The sequence below is a fragment of the Python bivittatus genome, unplaced genomic scaffold (genome assembly GCF_059951505.1).
Source record: "Python bivittatus isolate LINGU-HERP-01145 unplaced genomic scaffold, Pbiv_v1 ctg000020_np1212, whole genome shotgun sequence".
Classification (NCBI taxonomy): Eukaryota; Metazoa; Chordata; class Lepidosauria; order Squamata; family Pythonidae; genus Python; species Python bivittatus.
Window position 1 is genome coordinate 120,010,277 of NW_028277030.1, and position 20,452 is coordinate 120,030,728.

The following is a 20,452-nucleotide window of genomic DNA, read 5'->3' on the forward strand; positions in this document are numbered from 1 at the left end:
GTGGGGGCAGCTTTAATGAATAGCCCAGATCAGTTTTGTCTTCATTACCCAACTATGGACCAAGGGTACATAATTTGCTTGTATGGATTTCTGAATGATTACCTACTTCATTGTCAAAGGAAAACTTACACATTCTTGGTTTAATGACACCAAGAGACTCCAGTATTAGACTATGAGACTAGATATCATCTGTATTTGCGTGTTTTAAGACTGTACAGCTTGCTAGATTTGAAGGGGAAAAAGTGATTCGAGGGTGCTAATGCTGTACCTGCCTGTAGTTCCTTAAAGAAACAGTACCTTTTGCTGACATTTGATGCATTTAAGGGAATGCCAAGAGTTGCAATATGCATCCCCAAATTACCTTCAAATCTGCATTGCTGCACAGCCCATGTCTCCCAGATGTTTTGTTGCTTTTAAACCCTTGCCATGCCTTGCTATATGCCATGCTAGAATAGGGCTTATCCAAGTTGAGGCCTAGAGGACCCTAAGTTGCCACTTTTGTTGTGTCTAAACACAGCCTACATTTGCAGAGTCTAAAAGGTATAAGGATTTATTTTATAACTATAAACATAAAAAAGCAATATGCAAACATTCAAAAAAGATTTAGACAATATGAGTTAATTATTTTTTATTGGAAAACAAATATACAACTTGGAATGGATTTGAGGCAAGTTGTGCCATAAGCAGATTCTTTTGAAAATAAGTGGCTGAACAAAAGTTTTTAAAAGCATAGTAACTATAGAAGAAAAATGTCTTCTGGTACAGGACCAGGAGTACAAAAAATAGTGTACGAGTACCTGGATAATACACCCGTTTTGCAATAGTGCAAACTTTTTAAAGTTCCATATTGTTGACTGTCCATAGTCCACACAGAGTTAAGACTACATTTCAACAACATGCTAAATTTCCTAAAATAACTAATTTCAACAGGCATAACCTAGATGATCCCTCATTTGACCAACACCACCTAGCTTTAGAAGTGTGGAAGGGCTTAAATATCCAGAGTAAGCCACATGCAAACATTTGTTACTTTGATCATTTTCCCAAAATATCAGGATGACAGATAAAGGGGAAAACATGGAGGAATGAGTTTGTTACTATACATGCATCTCTCTCGACAGAAGGGGAAAACCTTTTACAGATAAGTTACAAACAGAGAAAAAGGCAAATAAACAATTTGTACAAGAAATTTAACACGTTCTGTGCAGTGTCTTCACTTTGCTGTCATCATTTGTACAAATTCTGTAGAAGAAAAAAAGATGGTAATGTTTATTCAAGTATTTGTGCAACATGTTCAGATAAAAAGCAGGCAATCTGCCATATTAGCTAAGAAATTCATGACAAGTTTTTTTAGACTACTATCCTATTGTCTTTACAATATTTGTTCAGTACTTCTCACCATTTATGGATACCTGATTTCAAGAACAGGTTCACTTTAGTAATAGTTATTATTTTACAATTATTAATTTTTAATTAATCATTTCTCTTCACTTTTTTATTCCTCTAATTGTCAGTAGTAATTCTTTCTAATACACATATAAAGAACTTATACAAAAAGCAGCAAGTCAACTGTTCATCAATACATGTGGTTCAGTTCTGTTTCTTAAGGTACCTAACTAAAATACTAAGCCTTGTTATGTCCAAAGTTTCCTGGTGCTCAACGCTTTATCTTTTAGATGTCACATTAAGACATTTTTTCCAGACTCAATTAACAAGGTTTCTGTTCTAAATAATGAAAAGTTACTGCATTTTATACACTACTGTTTTAATCTAAATATCACAAAGTATCATTATTAGATGGACCCATTCATCAAAAACTGCTATGCAAAGAAAACTTGTGCTTGAGTAAAGGCCTAAATAAAGCTCAGGCCCATAATATAAAACCTACTATTTACATCAAGCTTCTCTGTTCAAGCATAACTGTAAGGTAGAGGAAGAAGCCACCCTCTTTAAGAGTAGTGCTCAATAACTGGCTGTCAGAATCCTTGCTGATGTACTGCAAACCCTACTGGTATATCTTCTGCCTCATATAAAGTAAAAACTGATACTTTTGATCAGATTTAAGCTATAATGTTATTTCTAGCCAGATAGGCACTGACTTTTCTAGTATGGGAATACAATAACTTCTATTATCTCAAGCATTATGGAAGCTATCATCATAATTGGAACATAATCACTTTGATGTTGTCAGGTATGAATTAGAAGCTATCTAAAGCTGCACTTATTACACAACAAAAAATAATTTTGTCAAATTCTAAGCAAGTTAAGAGCCAAAAAAGCCTACAAACAGCATTTTTCTATTTTTAGTTCCAGTTATGGCTTCACAATGACACTTTGCAGACATATTTGGTACAAAGACATATTTTACTTTAACAATTATTGTTGCATAGCATCCCTTAAAGCTGCTTCATGAAGCAATGTGGCTTTACCACTTCTAAAGGTAAAATAAAGTTGTTCCAATCCTCTGAGATCACATTAGGGGGCATCAGAGTACTAACATCTTACGTTTGATTAGCCAGGCACAAGGAAAAGACAGTTACCTGATTGGCAGCTAATTTACTGCTATTTTGAAATCATTTGTTATGAGAGAAGTTAGCTTATGGGTTGGATTCTAATGGTGTTATTCCCGTGTGTTACCCTTTTTTTTACAATGCAAGCTCTCAAAAGGAGAAAGTGCACATGGCAAAGAGCCTTCCTGGGTTTTTCAGCTTTCAGACTGCCAAATGCAAAAATGCACATCCATTAATAAGAAATCTCAAACCAAGAGAAAGGAAAGCGTCTTTTTATTCCTTTCAAAGAGAGTCCATTTTATTGCTTCTTTGATGGCCTTAATTATGTAGCTGCGTATACAGGCCAGTGTGCTTGACTACTGCTTTAGTGTTTGCTAATCTTTTTTTTAAACCATTTCTTTGGCCAACTCTTCTATAGGTTGGGTGGTAGATAACAGTCTGCATAGATTACCAATCCACCTACTTTTGTTACTTTAAGAAAAAGGCTAGGAAGCAGGGAGGTTATTTTGAATTCCCACCATTCCCCAAGGATCAATATTTAAAACATTTCAAGTTATATTTCATTATAATGAAGAGAAGAATCCTGGAAAATTCTAATACACACAGAGAAGCAAACTTCAATCTTTTGTATCCTAATCAACAGGTTCAAGCCAATTTATGTTACAAAAAAACTATTTACAATTTTTACCTTCATAGTTTACTTGACCATCACCATCAATATCTGCTTCTCTAATCATCTCATCAACTTCTTCATCTGTTAGCTTCTCTCCAAGATTTGTCATCACATGGCGAAGTTCTGCAGCACTAATATAACCATTACCATCCTGGAAAACATTTGGAGGTCACACTATCAAATTGTTATGAAATCATATTTGAACAATTAATCAGATGTATCTTGCTTCTACCAAGAGAAGGAGTACCCAACAGTTCTGGGCTTGAGGTTGCATTTGATCTTAGAGTAGCATACTAGAAGCCACATTGTTGTTTTTTTTAAATAATAGAACCCACATTTCAAAAATTAGGAGGGGACATGACAATTAGCATTGTGCAGAATAACTGAGAAATGAGCCAGTTAATTATTGTCCCGTGTATTTTGAACTCATATAAACACACTTGGGAAGTGTATTGTTTTTAGACTGTATTTACAGACTGAACTATTTAACTGACATTAGAGATCAGTTATACATTTAATTGTGTTGGCAGGGATGAAAAAAATATACACCATTATGGGTAGTACCAATTCTTGCAAAATTTTACAGAACAGATTGCTTGCACGTAAGTGAAGAAGGCAGTATAGGTTTTTGGATTTAAAGTCAAATTTAATTCCCTGAATTAAGTTTAACTGCTAGATCATTACTCAGTGGCACTGACAATGAGTATGGACTTTTGTTCTTATTGAAAGTGGAAATTCCCCTTCATTTAAGACTTATGGTACTTTGAAAGCTTATCAAAATACACAGAATACCTTATCAAATACACGGAATGCTTCTCTAATTTCTTCCTCACTGTCTGTATCCTTCATTTTTCTTGCCATCATTGTCAAAAATTCTGGGAAGTCAATTGTGCCATTACCTGGAAAATAATGTATATATTAATAAAATTCGTTTCAGTTATACCCAGGTATATAATGTTAATTACTAAATTGTTTTAAATAAAACTTACCATCAGCATCTACTTCATTGATCATGTCCTGTAATTCTGCTTCTGTTGGATTCTGTCCAAGTGACCTCATCACTGTCCCCAATTCTTTTGTTGTTATTGTGCCATCTCCATCCTTGTCAAATAGTGAAAAGGCTTCCTTGAATTCTATAAAACAGCAAATACAAAGACTTTACATTTTTTGTTTAAAATTTAATTCAATTGCTCAAAAACCAATGCAACCAAAAAGACAAGGAGTAGAATGAAAGAAATCCAAATACACAAGGATCATTCCAGTAAAACAAACTGCTTTCAGTAGGATATAGTGTGCCTGATGTTTTCAAAACGTACGTGATTTCCATAACAAAACTTTGTAATGACTCAACTAACCTTTTTATTTATTTATTTATTTTGGTTAATTAGGCAGCAATTAGCCAACCTTGACTGAACTTGAAAATGTAAACAGGATTAGGCCTGGTTAACATGTAAACAGGAGACCACCAGGAAAAAGCAGACCAGAATTAAATACAAAAACAAAATAATGCAACAAGAAGTTATTTCTGTACTGTTGCCAAGAAAACTACATGGCTAAGTCCATGAAGTCATCTTAAATTAAGCCTGACTCTAAGGAAATCTTTGTCTTTTTTTAAAAAAAAATGCTCCCATTATCTTTTTTTCCTCTTTTCTACAGCAAATTCACTTGCAGCAAAAGGGATAGAAAAGGTGCACCAGCTCCAAAAGAAAGTACTTTTCTTTTGAAAATATGAAGTCCCTTTAGCACCATCAGATGAAAAAAGCCATCTGTGTCACCTGATGCTCAGAAAGCTTTCCCCACAGCAGAAATTAATAGATCACTTCTCCTTCTTTGAAGTTCCCAGATACCATTTATACTCTAACCGCCCTGTGTTCCCTACATTTGTACCTCATTTTGGGGTCTGAAAAATATATCCAATACCAAAACGCACACAGTAGACAGCATCTTCTAAACCTCACAACACCTACCACAAAAGATTCAAGACCTTTTACGGCAAGGGTAAGGTAAGGCTTATATCAACCAAGTCTCAGATTGCCTCAAAGAAAACAGATTAACTATCTTCATCGTGGAAGACAGAAGCAAAGAAATAAGTTATTTTGCAATTATTTACATCCTTCAATAACTTAATTCCTAGGTCAGTTCAAACTCCAAACACAAGCTTCACAATTTTTACATTGTCCCCTTTTAACTTAATTTTTAATTTCTGATTTGAGAAATCTCTTCTAAATATTTTTTTCCACTCACAGTATTGTGGTTACTGTTCAGTGTTCTACATTTCCATCTCTTACCAGTTGGACAAACAAGTTTTAAGATTAATACAATTAATGCACCTCTTATTAGATTAAGTTTAAGCCTGATTTTACTTTAGAACATAATATAGCATCTAGCCAAAATAAGTATAGGTAGTCCCCAGTTTAAGAACGAGTTCCATTCCCAAGGTCTATCCTTAAGTTGAATGTGTATGCAAGCCAGAACATTATTATTGTATAACACTGTATAAGTAGTATTATGTATTTAACTCAAATCATCGTGTATTTAACTTGAATTTTGCTACAACAGGCTCGTTCTTAACTATGGGTCATCTGTAACCTGGGTGTTCTTAACCTGGGGACTATCTGTATAGTGAACTATTGTCTGATTGATTTTAAGTTACCACTAATGCTGGTCAAGAAGACAATCTGCCTGCTGCACTATGTTGTCAGGAGAAAAAAATATAAAACCAAAGTTGATTTTGTGGCTAAATTTGATCTACATACAGCATTATAGTTCTACCTGCTCTGAATGTGAGATTTATTGTATCTATATTTCATTATCACTGTTTTATAAGTGATTTGCATTCCCACTGTATTTATATTATTTCTAAACACTGACCAACTTATCACAGCTTGGAGGCTTACAACTCTTTATATTTGATGTTCGTTGTATTTTAACTGTCTCTCCAGAACATAAAACGTTCCCATTGTTAACAGGAATCATATAAAACTATATACTACTTATGCAGGGAAAAGGAGATAGCCTGTTTCAGTACTTGAAACTACAGAATGTCTCAAGTTGGTTAAAGCAAGAATAGAAGCTATGGGACTAACCACAATACAAGGAAGTAGTTTGAGCAAACCAACAAAGTTCCAGTAAGCCAGTGAAATGTTTGAACGTGAGAAAGGTTATTGTTATATTTACTGATTTAGAGATGTGAAAAGGTTTAGAAATTTTGAGAAGATTTAGAGATATGGTGAAGTGAATATATTGAATGGGAAGTTGAAGATTGGTTGGTGAATATGGTAGAAGTAAAGCATGTGAGAAAATAAATGGAATGCTTACACAGAGCAAGACAAAGATGTGTGAAGTCCCCTTGATTCCCTAAGTGTTTATGGACAGATGTGGTAACCCTTCAGGTGTGATAAATCAAGGACATGAACGTTTGGATGCCCTATTGTTGATTGAGAATCTAAATAACTTGCAGCAAATATTAAGACTGTATGATACAACAAATGTGGATTTGAAAAATTAATTATCAAAGACCAAGGTTGAAAGGGAGAACTGAATAAAAAAATTGCAAGTTTGCTGAAAGAAGCAAAAATGGTTATGAATAAAAGCAAGCTGCTATTCAATTTGTTGTATTGAAGAGAGAGCTGAATATGTCCCTATGAACTAAATGCAGTGGGAATGTGAAATATTGCCTAGAGGCTGAGAAAGAAACATGAGGACCTCTAGATATAAACAATCAACAGATGGGCAAATTTGTTAGTGGTTTATCTAGAAAATAGCAGCTCAGTCTGAACAGCACAAAGCCCAAGAAGAAGAGATTCAAAAGTTTCAGATTCAACTTGAAAGAACTCACTAATAAAGGAGGACTGGGTTTCCAAGACTTTGTACTTTACCCTTAATTCTTGCCTTAAAACCTCTAAGTTTGTCTGATGCTTGCTTCCTTGATCATGCCCTACTGTAACGGGCTTGACAAGGAACCAGTTATACAAAAAACACGTATAAGACAAGAAATAAGGTCAAGAATGAATGTATGCTGAATGAATGTGCACAGAGTACAAAAGTGAAAACAGTTTGTATTCATATGAAATTAATAAATGAGGATCAGATTGAAAAACAAATATATGAAGGAAAAGTGAATGTGTTGAGAGGAAGAGTTAGTTAGAGATGGTGTCCTCTAAAAGAAAGGAGGAGGAAATGTAAAGACAAAATAGAAAGCAGTGTATCAGCACAACAGGAGCAAAGACAGAAAGGCACAGAGATATAGTGAACAAGAACAGAATAAATTAGATCTGTATTTTCTTTTCTTTTTTCTGATATCATGCCTTTCATTTCTTTGGCTTTCTATTTCTAACTCCTTTTCTGGGCTTTGCATAATGCTGCTTACTCTGAAAGGAAATAATGAATAGGTAAACATGTAGGCAAGATTCCAAAATGGGGAATGAAAGAATACACAGAAAAGACCATAACTACATTTGGATAGGGAAAGATGTCAGTATTAATTTAATATATTTTTTTAGTTTTACTACTGTAATGATAAATAGTATCTATAGCATCCACATGGTTTCAACTCCTCAAAATAACAGAGTTTAGATGTGGGTGTAACTGCAGAATGTGCCCAATAAAGCAGTTTTGGTCTATTATTGTTATAATCTGTTCAATTTTAAATATAACTTTTTAATTAGATCAAAAACTATACAGAAAGGACAGAACTTAACAGAGGAAAAATTAGCTAGGAAAAAAGGTTTCCAAGTAAGGAATTGGTAATCACTAACAAAGTGATTTTAAAATCTTTAAAAATATCCTTTAAAAATACTAGCAGTAATATTACATCACATCAAATCCTCTTTAAAGGATGCATCATTTTAAAGTGTTTTAGGATAAATATTCTTATCTCTTAAAAAATGCACATAATCAGACATCGAAATGTAGAAAGACAGGCTATGCCCCAATATTTCACCTGTGCAAATTCATACTATTCTTTGCCTGCTACTTACGTTATCTTATATTTGCCCATTTTATGGATTAAAAACTCAGGAATTCTGCCACAGAGTCCTAAAACCATTTTTCCCACATTGTTCTTTTACTTCATAAGAAAGTTCCACCTCCTTGTACATGCTTTTCATTAAAATACATATTTCCTTTGATAAGTTATCTTATACTTTTATGCACAAGCTTGCTCTTCTAGCCTAATATCACTTCCCCAACTTATATAGGCTTTCACTTTATATATTTTTGCTATGTTATTACTTACTACTGCACAATCCTATAATTCTATGCGTACTCAACAATCATCACATGGGACTGTGCTCCCTTCCTTGAGACTAGAAAGCAGAGTCTTATTATGGGCCTGGAACTTTTACCAAGTAGTCTTTAATTAGTGGCTAAAAATTAAACTGATCCCTGAATAGCACCTTCCTAAGATGTACCTACAAAAACTATGAGTTTCTGAAAAGATTGGCAAAATAGTTATGTTGCTGGAGAAATTTTGGTTTTCCAATACTTACTCTGCACATCTAGATAGGATGTCAAATGTAACATAAATCTCAGATCCTGATTATCTTTATGCCAAATAATTTTACCCAGTTCCAAACATCAACAGTTCACCACAGTATAACTTCCTTAAGTTCAAAGCTACTCTGGAATAAGGAAAGAGGGCAGATTTCATCTGAAGAGAAGCCAGCTTAATAGCCCAGTTTCACACACTTTATAGTTGTAATCTAATACACAAATTGGGTATAGTTTTTATGATAATCTAGGTTAATACTATGCACAATTTTAAAAAGTGTTTTAGCATAATTACGGTGTTTAACTGGGTGTGGACTATCCCAGGATATTTGTAATCTTTTAAGGTTTAAAGGACTTTTGAACATGTATTGATTTTAATTATTTAATTCTGGCTATGATTTATGGTGAAACAAATAAATTAGTCTTTGTTTGCATACTGAAGTTAATAAATTTCGCTAATGAATGGAAATGCAGGGTGGGGTGGAAATTTCTCTCCTTAATGTTTCTTTTATTCAGAGGCATAACAGGGCTTTTGTGTTTGTTTTGCAACCAGTATCTTTATAACCAACAACTGGCAAGTAAAGAATTAAGACACAGAAGACGTCGGGCTGAATCCAGGCTTTAGGTCATTCTAACCATATTCAAGTGTAGACCCAGTGGGACTTAATTTTTTAAAACTTTAAAACTATATTCATGGCCAGCTCTATTCTTGATCATCATAGATCAAGTACATATTTTATTTGCTTCAGATTACTTACCAACTATAATGCAATTAAAATGAAATTATTTTGGCTAATTAGATTTTAATTTTCACCAGCTTTGTTCTCTTCTCCAATTGAATTTCCATATTCTGTTTCCAATACACTTCTGGTCAATCCTATAATTAAACTGTACAGTATTTTATCCCATACTTTGCGCAGACTAGTTAATTTTGAAACACAGCAAGCACCGTATCAAATTACTATTAACATCACATTTTCCAGAGAACTATAATATATCTGGTGGTAACATATAGCTGACATTAGCTGATCTTTAAAAAGCTAAGCAGAGTCAGACTCATTTACCCAGATGGGAGACTACCAGGAAACTGTAGGGTTAAAGAGTAGCCTGGAAAGTTGGGGGGGGGGAACCAACAACCCAAAGAAGGCAACTTTATAAGTTGCCAAGAAAACTATAGTCACTAGGAATCAGGCTGTACTTTTTTTTTTCCAACAAACGATAAAGAACCTTATAGCATCCAGAATAAACGCTGATACCCTAATAAACCTACTATCTCTTCAGCATGTCACAAGACTGTTTGAATGTCACATCTGGAGCACAATTACTCAACCCATATGCTTCTGCTTTTGGAAGAAGGCCTCTCTGAATCAAGCTATATTAAATAAACTATGACAAAAGTTTTTGCTGCATTATTCTAGTGACATATTTCACAGTGATGTCATATCACTTTGGCAGCAATAGCATATACATTCACTCTTTCCATATAAATGGAAAACACTTTAAGTAATTTGCAAATTTGGTACACAGCTTACTTTTACGACATATTCCCATATGTATGAGTACATCTGATATGACCATGAACTGGACAAAGAATTCTTATCAATTAAATTAGCCTATTCCTTTTTAAAGACAAGATGTTAAAAATAAGGCCAAAACAGTAAGGTTATTGGATTTCAAGATCAAAGAGATATTAGCTATATCAATATCATTAAAATTTAATGTTTAATGGAAACTGTCCATACTCAATGTTTATTCAGACACTACAAGCCCTGAAATAATTCATACTACTCTTTTACATAGTGACCTTGATGCTCTAATGCAGGAGTCTGCCAATTTCAGCTAAATTACAGCACCAAAGTAACTGCTTAATTGGATTGCAATAGGTTAATGATACCTCTTAGGTATAATAAACTTTCTAACAGCACATATAACATGCTTTGAAAGCACACAATTACATTTTATTATTTTAGCACGGCCTTTCAACTGTTAAACCTAAGGAACAAATATAAAATTGCTTTAGTCAATTTAAGAAGTTTTTCCCTTCAAATGTTTCTGAGGCGTAAATATGAAATTACATGTAACTGTGATCTGTAAATATACTTCTGGATCAACCTTCTGATATTCACAAGTAGGAAGTGGATCTTATTTCTGCCTCTTCCCCTTCTCTCTAGAATACCCAACATCCCATCAAAATCTGCTTAAGAAGGGTAGATTTGTGGTCACTGTAGAGAAATGGAACAGGAGTCTACAGAGATGACATTTGCAAATACCACCTTTCTACTCAAGGGATATAACCCAAGATATACACAGCCAAAGCACCAACACAATTTTTTTGTACCTTATTTAATTAAAAGGAACAAAGAACGTATGCTTCTCCAGTAGTTCTATGTAAAGAATGCAAGCATAAACTTTTGTTATAATATAGAAAAAATCATATAATTCATGCAGCTCAAACTTTATGCATGCAGGTAATGCAACAGTTTTATTTCACGTTTAAGCCTTTCCTGTAATTAGATCACAGCTATTTGGTAGAGTTAAAGACTAGTCAAAGAGTTGCCAGATATGAACAAAGAATGATCCAGTTACTAGACAGAATATGCAAGTTCTAGCATTATAGCTGCTTCTAGTGAAATCTATGCAAATTACACATTAGCACCATAAGTAATATAAATCTGGCACCTCACCTGCAATCTGCTCTTCTGTCAGTTGATCAGCCTAGAATATGTAAACATAATAATGTTAATATATCTTGGCAAGCTAGTTTCATATTTATCATTCCTACATGTTCTTTTATAGAATATACATAAGGCTCTACATTCAGGCTTATAATTCTGAAAACAAAGCAAACAATCTAAGAGGGAATGAGAGGAAGATAAAGGAATATTAATTTGAGAATACAGAGCCAGAATCAAACTATGAACAGACATTTAAATGTAGCTGTACTTGATCTGTACTGTTCCTTGAATAGAGGGAGTGGGCAATATATATCCTGCACATAGAGCTCTACCCCTTTTTCAGCATTTCAAGAATACAATATTGAAATCCAACAGCAAACCATTGAATAGTAGTGCTATTTTCTGCTGATTTACATGATGCATTAGGTAGGCTTTACCACGACAAAAGACTGCAGTCTCAAGCCACAAAGACTGCCCAACCACCTTTGACTTAGATCTTCTAATCACTGCAAGAAAAAACCCAAATGGCTCCAGTCAACTGGTGGCTGCAGTTGAATTCTTTACATAGAGAAAAGGAAGCAAGTTCTTTATAGCCAGCAGTCATCAGCAGTCATCAGATCAACAGTAAGGAGAGAATTATCTTCCGTTACCTCTATTAAACAGTAGCCTTAGTTAAATACAAAGGTAAATTGTGTATTAGTTGAATATCATTCTATCTATGTCAGTGGACTCAACACACCTCAATCTTTCCAAAAGATTATGCATTTGGCAAAATGCATATGAGCAATAAAATAAAGTTATAGGAAGTCAGAAAATATGATTTTGCAGCTAGTCGGTATGTGAAATAGTGAGAAAGTGTTTACTATCTCTCTCTCTCTATGGACATGCAAATAAGCAAGCTGGTTGAATAAAGTAACTTTATCTACCAGATAACACTCTGCTGCAGATTAGAAAACTTTAAGACTTCAATTGCACAAACACACATAACTGTGTTTGGAAAATGTACTGGACACTTTGCCAACATATATCAATTTGCATTTGTCCAAAGAAATGCTAATAAAGCTTAAGATATTATAACACAGAGCAGATTAACCTCATAGAAAATAACAGAATATAGCATATACAAGACAAATCTTACATATTTAACAGTCCAGGAATTCTGCTGTTAAGGAATAATGATCATTCTTAGCATAATGCAAGTTCCCATGAAATGCTTTCCACAAGTAAAATAATCTGGGACAGTTTCCTCAAGCTTGAAATGTTAGCCAATATATATTCAATTTTAGGCAACTCTGCCTTCTGAATTAGGTATGTAACTTTACCTACATATACTTTAGAGATTTTCAACATGCACACATTATTGCCTAAGCTTCTTCAGTATAATAAAACAAAACTCTACAACAAATCAGTAGACTCAAGCTTTAAAAAAAATCTAAAGATTCAGTTAGGAGCTTCTCTGTGAAACTATTAATGGTTGACAAGCCACGCCTGATTATAATTTTTCTCTACAAACAGTTCAGTATATTCAAATCCTACTTAAGATGACCTATCACATGCCTAATATACAGAACATACACTACACTCATCTTAATTCATTGTATCATACAGGGATTGAAATGTAGATTCCAAGTGTTCCCTAGTGGGCAAATCAAGTTTGAAACACTGTTTCTTTAAGGTCTGGAAAAGCAAGTAGAAAAAGGCTGTTCGGATTGCAAACAGAGGAAAAATAATTAAGTGAGGTTAGAACATCATGAAAATCTGATTACCTTTTAGCCACATCTACCTGAACCTAAAATCAATAAAAAGACTATCAACTTATCTTCTCTGCAAACTTCAACTGAAGTTCAAACAAATTTAATTCACATGTTCATTCTGTCTTGGCAATGCAGCACAAAGATACCTTCCAAAAGACTTCACTTTGAGTTTTCCAACAAATAAGACTTGTCACAGAACCTGGACAGGTTTCACCTTATTGAAAGAAATGCTTTAGAAGAAGATCTTGTGACATTACAGGATGTGCAGAACAAAAGAAAATATGGAAGTGGAACTAGGAAGGGAAAATGATGCAGGGCAGCAATAACTTACTTCACCAATTAAAAGTGATATACAGACCCCAACACCTCTATCAACATTGCTCTTCTAAATAAAGCTGTATGTATTCATCAATTTGACCTCTCTCATATTGATTTAATATTGCATTTAATATTACATTTTATTACTTTATTTTATGTAATATCAATTATTACAATCAAGCAGTAAGCTTCCTGAACTAACATCTTCAAATAATCATATACTTTTTGACTTAATAATTATGTATTCTAGTGACATAAAATAAAGCAGCACTAGTAGAGGTACTATACCTTTTTCAAATCTTGGTGCACTATTATATATAGCTGACTGCACTGGTCACTTTATCCATGCCCTGTACTGCTCAAGTCTGAGCTGAACTTATGGCAAAGTTAGGCAACTGGGTATACATCTGATGTTTTCAACTACAACTCCCATAAATACACGATTATTACCTATTTTAGGCTTAAAAGAACTGCAATCTCAACCATATTGTTTATTAGGTAAAATTATACGATTGTGAAAGGGTTAAGGGCTATGAAAGTGGGTAACAGCATGTCCTCTGGAAGGTTCATCTACTTTAAGGGCTTTATCAGGTAGTCTTCACATACATGTGCATGCATAGCAACTCTGCCAGCAGTACCAGTAGAAACTCTGAACATAGATGAATGCACACTCACTTAAGTTGGGGAAGCCTTTAAAGTAGGTGTTCAGAAGCTTCTAAAAGATGGAGCTGCTGACCCCTTCAAGCAGTCTGTACAGCCCCACTATCAGATTGATATTGCCAGACTAGCCATTTACCCTAACTTATTTAATTAAGGGGGGCAGGGAAGAGAACAAAGTTATGCTTGCAAGTAAAACAGCTGGAGAAAAAGCATTAAGTGCTGTACAGTATCACCACCACCACCTCACTTAACATAGCTTTAGCAGGGCACCCCCTGGAGGTCCATAAAGTTACTAGTTGATACCCGGTTGTGGCTGTCAGTTGATAGAACAGCACTCACCAGGAAAAAATTTTTACATCCCCTACCCCTCACAAACCTATTCTAGGAGACAGAAGACTCTTTCAAGGAGATCTGAGGGTGCAACAAGTAGAGCAAAAATCAAAAAACCCATTGTGTAATTTAAAATCTGCTATCCTTCATTTGTACAATGGGAAGACTCCTTTCAAGAAACTGAATCTAATGAGAGCAACTAGCATTCTTGTCAGTGGCCAGGAATTAAAACCTGCTTCCCTGTCCTAAATAATTTCTCACCTACCTGCCCTGAGATTCTGGAAAACAGAAAATTGTGTGCATTTCTCTGGATGCACAGAATTAGAATGCCCCTGTTCTTTTACTCCTTTCCTCACTCTTTTCATTTAAAAAAAGGGGGGTTATAATAGAGCAAGTAAGTTTCATCGATTAAAACTATGGTATCTAAGTGCAGCATTTAAGTATAACGCAACTGCATTATACCAAATATCACAGGGAATGTAAAAATGTGTAACTGAAAAATAAGCAAGGCGACAGTGGGTTATTCAGAAAAATTGTATGATAATTGCCATTAAAAGGACTGAGCACATGAAACAGAGTATAGGTATTAGATAAAACTGATGTTAGAAAAATGGCCCACCTATTCAAGAGTAGCTCAATCAATACAGAACAAAATATTGTTTTAACAGTCATACTGTAAATGAATTATTCTGCTATTGCTATCAATTGCCCAAGCCTGCCTTTTATACCATGTATTGCAGGGAAAGAATCGTTGATGACCTGCACTATGGCCTACAAATAAATCTCTGACAAATTCTAAATCTCCAAGTGAAACTGTTGAGATCCTGATGTGTCCCTATAATAAAAAGCAACAACCTCAAATTTCATCCCCCCCCCAAAGAAACCACAAGGCTGAGAGCAACAGGATAATTCTGTAATAGAAAACACTCAAGAAATATTTCAGTGGTCCTAAAAAAGTCAAAGACAGACAAAAGCCTGCTTAAATTCAAAGTCCCAATGGGCAAGAAGAGAACACATCTAATAGCTGTCATATTAAATGAAAGAATAAAGCATCTCTAATATAGGTAATTTTGTGCTTCTAGGAAGTCCTTGTATCCATGATAAAATAGCAAATACTGATAAGCATATATATTGAATAATTTATCTCTTCTTAGCTAATAGTTCCAACCTGAATGTCTACTGTTTATTCAATCTATTTTAAAATTCTTGAATACCAGTTCTTCAACTGGCCATTTAACCCATATTTAAATTAAGATACAAAGAGTTATAAATATGGAATTTGTAACAGAAATGGCCTTAACAGTATTCCCAATCTCTAGAAATAAGCCCTGCTACATATAAGGAATTTAAATTCCTATGGGCTAGCATGACATGTTTTTAGCCTATGTGATCTGGTATCTTTCCAAACCCCAGCGCAGATATTTATATTCTAAGCATTGCTTAAAACAATCTATCACAATTTATGGGGACATTTTGAAGAGCAGTTATCAATGAGGTAATACAGCAAAAGTAGAAATCTATATAGGTTACTTATACAAATGTTTGCAAGTTGCTCAGAAAATCATCTGCATCCCTGAGATCCTTCACATTAAGTTTCTTCATACTCCATTGAAGAAATAATCTCCATTATTTCAATGAAAAAAAGTACAGCACCCTTACAAAGATCTATATTCAGAGAACAAAATATTGTGTTCTAAATATTTGATTTTAAAACAGTCAACTTCAAATGTTCTGCAGGGCAACAGAAAATAAAGTGATTGGCCCTGTCTAGCTGCTGAGGATGGTAGAAATAAGAATCCTTTGCTAGTTAAGAACATCTAAATTTATCCCTTGCTCTGAGGTTCTATACTTTTTATGGCCACTGAGAAATTTGTTGTCCTTAATAAACTTTCATTCAGCTTTAGTATCAAAGCAAATCATTCAGTATCATCAGTAAAAAGGCAAAAACTGAGATCATCTAAAGAATTTCCTTAACAGGAAGAGAAAACTCACTTTGAAAGCTGAAAATGTGACTGAGACAGAAGTCCGCATTTATCTCCTTAACATCCAGCAGAACCCTAATTTAGCACTAGGATTCAAGAGTATCAATTTTCTTGCTTGATCCTGGGATTTTCATTTCAAAAATTCCTTTATAGGTATGAGGAAAATATAAGCATATTACCTGTTAAGCATCTTGAAATATATGGAGTACAATCATATCTTTTTTAAAAAGGGGGATGGGAGCACTATAATAGTAGCAACTTAGTATTATGAGTGTAGGGACATCCCTTAGATTACCATGTCGCTTTCCTGATAGGTGCCTATATCCAAATCATAAAGACAACTCAGTACAGACTTATTTCTCATCATACTTCTTCATAACATTCCTCAAAATTTCTTAATATTTGTGGCTTCCCTTGAGTTATCAACCTAGAAACCTCAGAGAATAATGTATCCTAAACACTCGTTTATAAAAAAAAAAAAAAAAGGTCTGCACAGAAATGTACAAGAACAGCTTTTACTGAGATTCTGGTTTTAGCTTCTTCCAATTCCTGGAGTAGCAAGAAAATATTTTCTCTCTAAACACAAAAATATTTAAATGCAGCTCCACGCTTTAGTTTAACCCATTAGACTTTTCCTCGTGGCGCGACTGCACCTTTTTTCTGTTAAAGAACAGTCTTACTTTTCAGGGAAATCGGAAACTTCGCGCTGTTTTTTTAAAAAAAAGTGCAAAGCAGTTTTAGCTCCAGGTGGATCTTTGCCAAGATTACTTTCTCCCCAAATTTCCTCTGCCAACGCAGACTGCTCCCAATTGCCATCCTGCGCCACCAAAAAAGAAAAAAAAATCTGGGGCGCCGCCACATTTCTGATAACTCCCGCCTCCCACCCGCGACGCCTCAAACGTTGCACGAGTAGCGGCGACAACTCGGTTGCTACAGCAACGGAATTCCACCCGCCCCCCACCTCCCTACGGCAAACGGTGTTCTCAGGACACCCCCCTCCTTAAAGGAACGGAACAAGAGGAAAGAGTTACCATTTCCACACACCTTCTGTTCCCTTCCCCCCCCAAACCAGCATGGCGCCGAGAAATGCAGTTGGCGTCCGTTTGATTTCTGAAGTCGATCGAGGACGCTGACACGAGCGCGCGAGAAAGTCGGGCTCCAGAGCGCTCTTTTTCTCAACTGGTCTCAATGTATCAGCTGTCCCCCACGACCGACCCCCATACACCCCATGCCTTCCCATCGCCCCACTAAAGTCAAAAGACGCGAAATTTAACAATTCATTCCTTGTTCTGCTACTACTACCGCGATTGCGCCAAGTCCCCCCCTTCACCCGACCGATCTCCCCTCCCTCTTGCTAACCATTTTGGCTTGTGCCGGGCCTGGCGGCGGTTACTGCAGCTAAAAATCAAGATTGGTGCCGCCTTGTTCGGCACAGAAGGCAGGAGTGGCGCGCCGTCTACCTCTTCAGCTCCTAAAACCCAACGACTCGGCGATTCACTTCACACTGAACGAAGCACGCCTGCCGGCAGCGCCTCATAAACCACCTCACCGCCTTCTCAGATCAATCCGCGCCCTCCCCCCCCCCACCGTAACGAAAAAGAAAAGCTAGCAGTAAAAGGAGATCCGGTTCCGCACCCTCAAGTACCGTACGAACCGTTGCTGCTGCTGTATACCCCGTTCCTTCTCTGTGAATTTTGTTTTTCTGCCTCAGACATACCAGTAGGTTCCTTTCCCAAAAGATAAAATGAGTGGGAAAAGAGTAGCTGTAACATCTTAAAACCAGATTATCGTGTAGGGTTTATTTATTTATTTTTTAAGAAGGGACTTTTTAGCTCGGCGAAAGAAGATGGACGAAGGAAAACGTGTGAGTGAGTGAACAACGAACAGGCTTCTCTGATTGGTCGCTTCGTACCTGCAATGCGTCACTCGGGCATGCACAGTCTGGCTCGGGAGCCGTGCGCCCCCTATTGAGGAATCCATGCGGGCGCGGGCGGGCGGGAGTGTTACTTGGAGGCGGGTGAGGCCGCTTTGAGTCTTGGGGGAAACCGGCGCTGGCGCAGTACGCGCACCGCAGCTGGAGGGCTTCTCGCCGTGAATGGAAAGTTCCCGGGCTGAAGCTGCGGCTGAGGGAAGAGGGGAGAGCCTTCCTGGGAAAAGAGAAAGAGGGATTTGCTGGAGTGGAAGATTGTGAGTGGCAATAAAGTCCTGGAGAACAAGATGCGAGCAGACCGTTTCTGGGCCTCAGTTTTGTGAGGATCGGGATGGAGGGGGAGCCGAAATGCCGTAGTGCCGCCGCTCCGTCCTGAGCTCGCTAAGGTTGCGAAGCGGTGCAGCCTGAAGCCAGCCCCATAAGCATAACGGGATATACTCAACATGCAGAGCAGCTACTGCTGCACCACTGTAGGCGGCTAACAATACAACCAACATTCAACGGGTTTTTTTTCATAAACCAGCAATTGTGTCAACCCAGCCACCCAAATATAGGTTAGAGACAACCGTTGGTGGAAAGCAAACTTCGGAAGAGGCGAATAAATTTGCTGAGGACTTAGGTCGTCGGAGCAAGTGTCAGTCGTCTCTGTTCTTGGGAGGGGGGAGGGTTCCCATTAAAAATGACGGAGGCGGTGGTACAAAAAGACCTTGACGGAGCCCCAAGATTTGATTAATAGAAAGTAAAGGCGCTGCATCTCCTGTAGCTGCAACTCAGCTCTCCTTTAAAGCGGACGAGCCGGCCTGAGGACTGGGGAATCAAAAGGGTTTCGGTTGAGACCACATATTCTTTCTCCCGTCCATTTCATGTCAGAAGTTTGGGTACACGTACCTGCTGCTACTGCAGTGTGTAGCAGACGTGTGCGATGTGGGAAATGTGGTGGCTCACGTGCTTTTGTGCAATGCGAAGGGACAGAGGGAGCAAGTTGGATGGTAGTAAAATATAGCCTAAACTACAGACTGTTTTGTAGTGGAAAACAAGGCTATAAAAATCAGAGGGCACAGGTTCAGGAGAATCAAGAGGCTTTTAACAGATTCCTATAGGAAGGAAAGACAATGAATGATCTCTTCAGAAGACTTGAAGAATTTTACACATTCTTTCCCCAGCATACAAACTTGAATAAGAATGTCAGCTTTAGAGACAGTTTATAAAGTAGGTACTGGCCTATTTTTAGACATGATTCATTAAACTTTTAGAAATTTTAAGAGTATAATAGGAAAAAAGGGATTGTGAATATTGGTTGGATTATACATCTTTAATAGTACATGGACAAGAGTTGAATGTGTATTGGTTGACAATTAAATGGATATTGTCTCTACTTGGGAATCATGGCTGGTGAAAGTTGTTTTTTAAATTATCAGATGTTGCAGCCCATAAGGAGGAAGAGCAGGGTATATCTATTTTTATATGATACACATATAAAAATAGCTGTGTAATATTTATATCATAAAAACAGTACTTTGACATTCCATATTTATAGTCCTGTAATTCAGTGGATACCAAAACAATGACATGTTAAAACTGTGAAGGTAAAGCGAACAGAAATTTTGAAATCAGGCTTAATTTGCAGAAGTCTGAATAGATTTGATTCCCCAGCCCCATCAACACTGTTTTTGTCAGTGTCCTTTTAAGAGGATAGATCATTACTTCTTTGGGGCCAGTGAAATTTTGGGTGTGTGTTGTAGATAGCACAAAATGGCTGCAATAGAAGGGCTTCTCCATTCACAAATAACTGCTATGACTGGAATCACAATATATTTCCCAAAAATGGAAACAGGTGAAGTAATATGCCCAAATGTTAAGTATAAAGCAGAGATGGAAATCTGAGGCCTAATCCCTTAAACTACTCCTGATCTTACTTTTTAACTCTGTTTCACAGAAAACAAATAAGCCTTGTGGTCCTGAATCTCAGTACAATGCCTGGTCTGAGCCCCTAGTGCCAAAACGTGCAACACAACAAAATACCCATGTCCAGAAGGCATACAAGTGATGTTCCAAGGAATCTACAATCACAGGGAGAAGAAAGGGAACATACCACATACAAAAAAAGCCTTAGACACAATGTAGAGTATG

General features: G+C 36.4%; 1 protein-coding gene across 2 annotated transcripts; it reads right to left on the minus strand.

The window, feature by feature from the left end:
• Positions 1–613: 613 nt before the first annotated feature.
• On the minus strand, positions 614–17,909 carry CALM2 (calmodulin 2). Of its 2 annotated transcripts, XM_007433176.4 has the most exons (6): positions 17,752–17,909; positions 11,358–11,388; positions 4,173–4,316; positions 3,976–4,082; positions 3,199–3,334; positions 614–1,242 (listed from the first exon to the last, which is right to left on the minus strand). In XM_007433176.4, the coding sequence occupies exons 1-6, from the start codon at positions 17,752–17,754 to the stop codon at positions 1,214–1,216; spliced, it is 450 nt and encodes a 149-aa protein (XP_007433238.1). In that variant the 5' UTR covers positions 17,755–17,909; the 3' UTR covers positions 614–1,213. The 2 variants fall into 2 exon arrangements, with proteins under 2 accessions (XP_007433238.1, XP_015744408.1); XM_015888922.3 differs by lacking the exon at positions 11,358–11,388 and having other exon boundaries at positions 17,752–17,905.
• Positions 17,910–20,452: the final 2,543 nt, after the last annotated feature.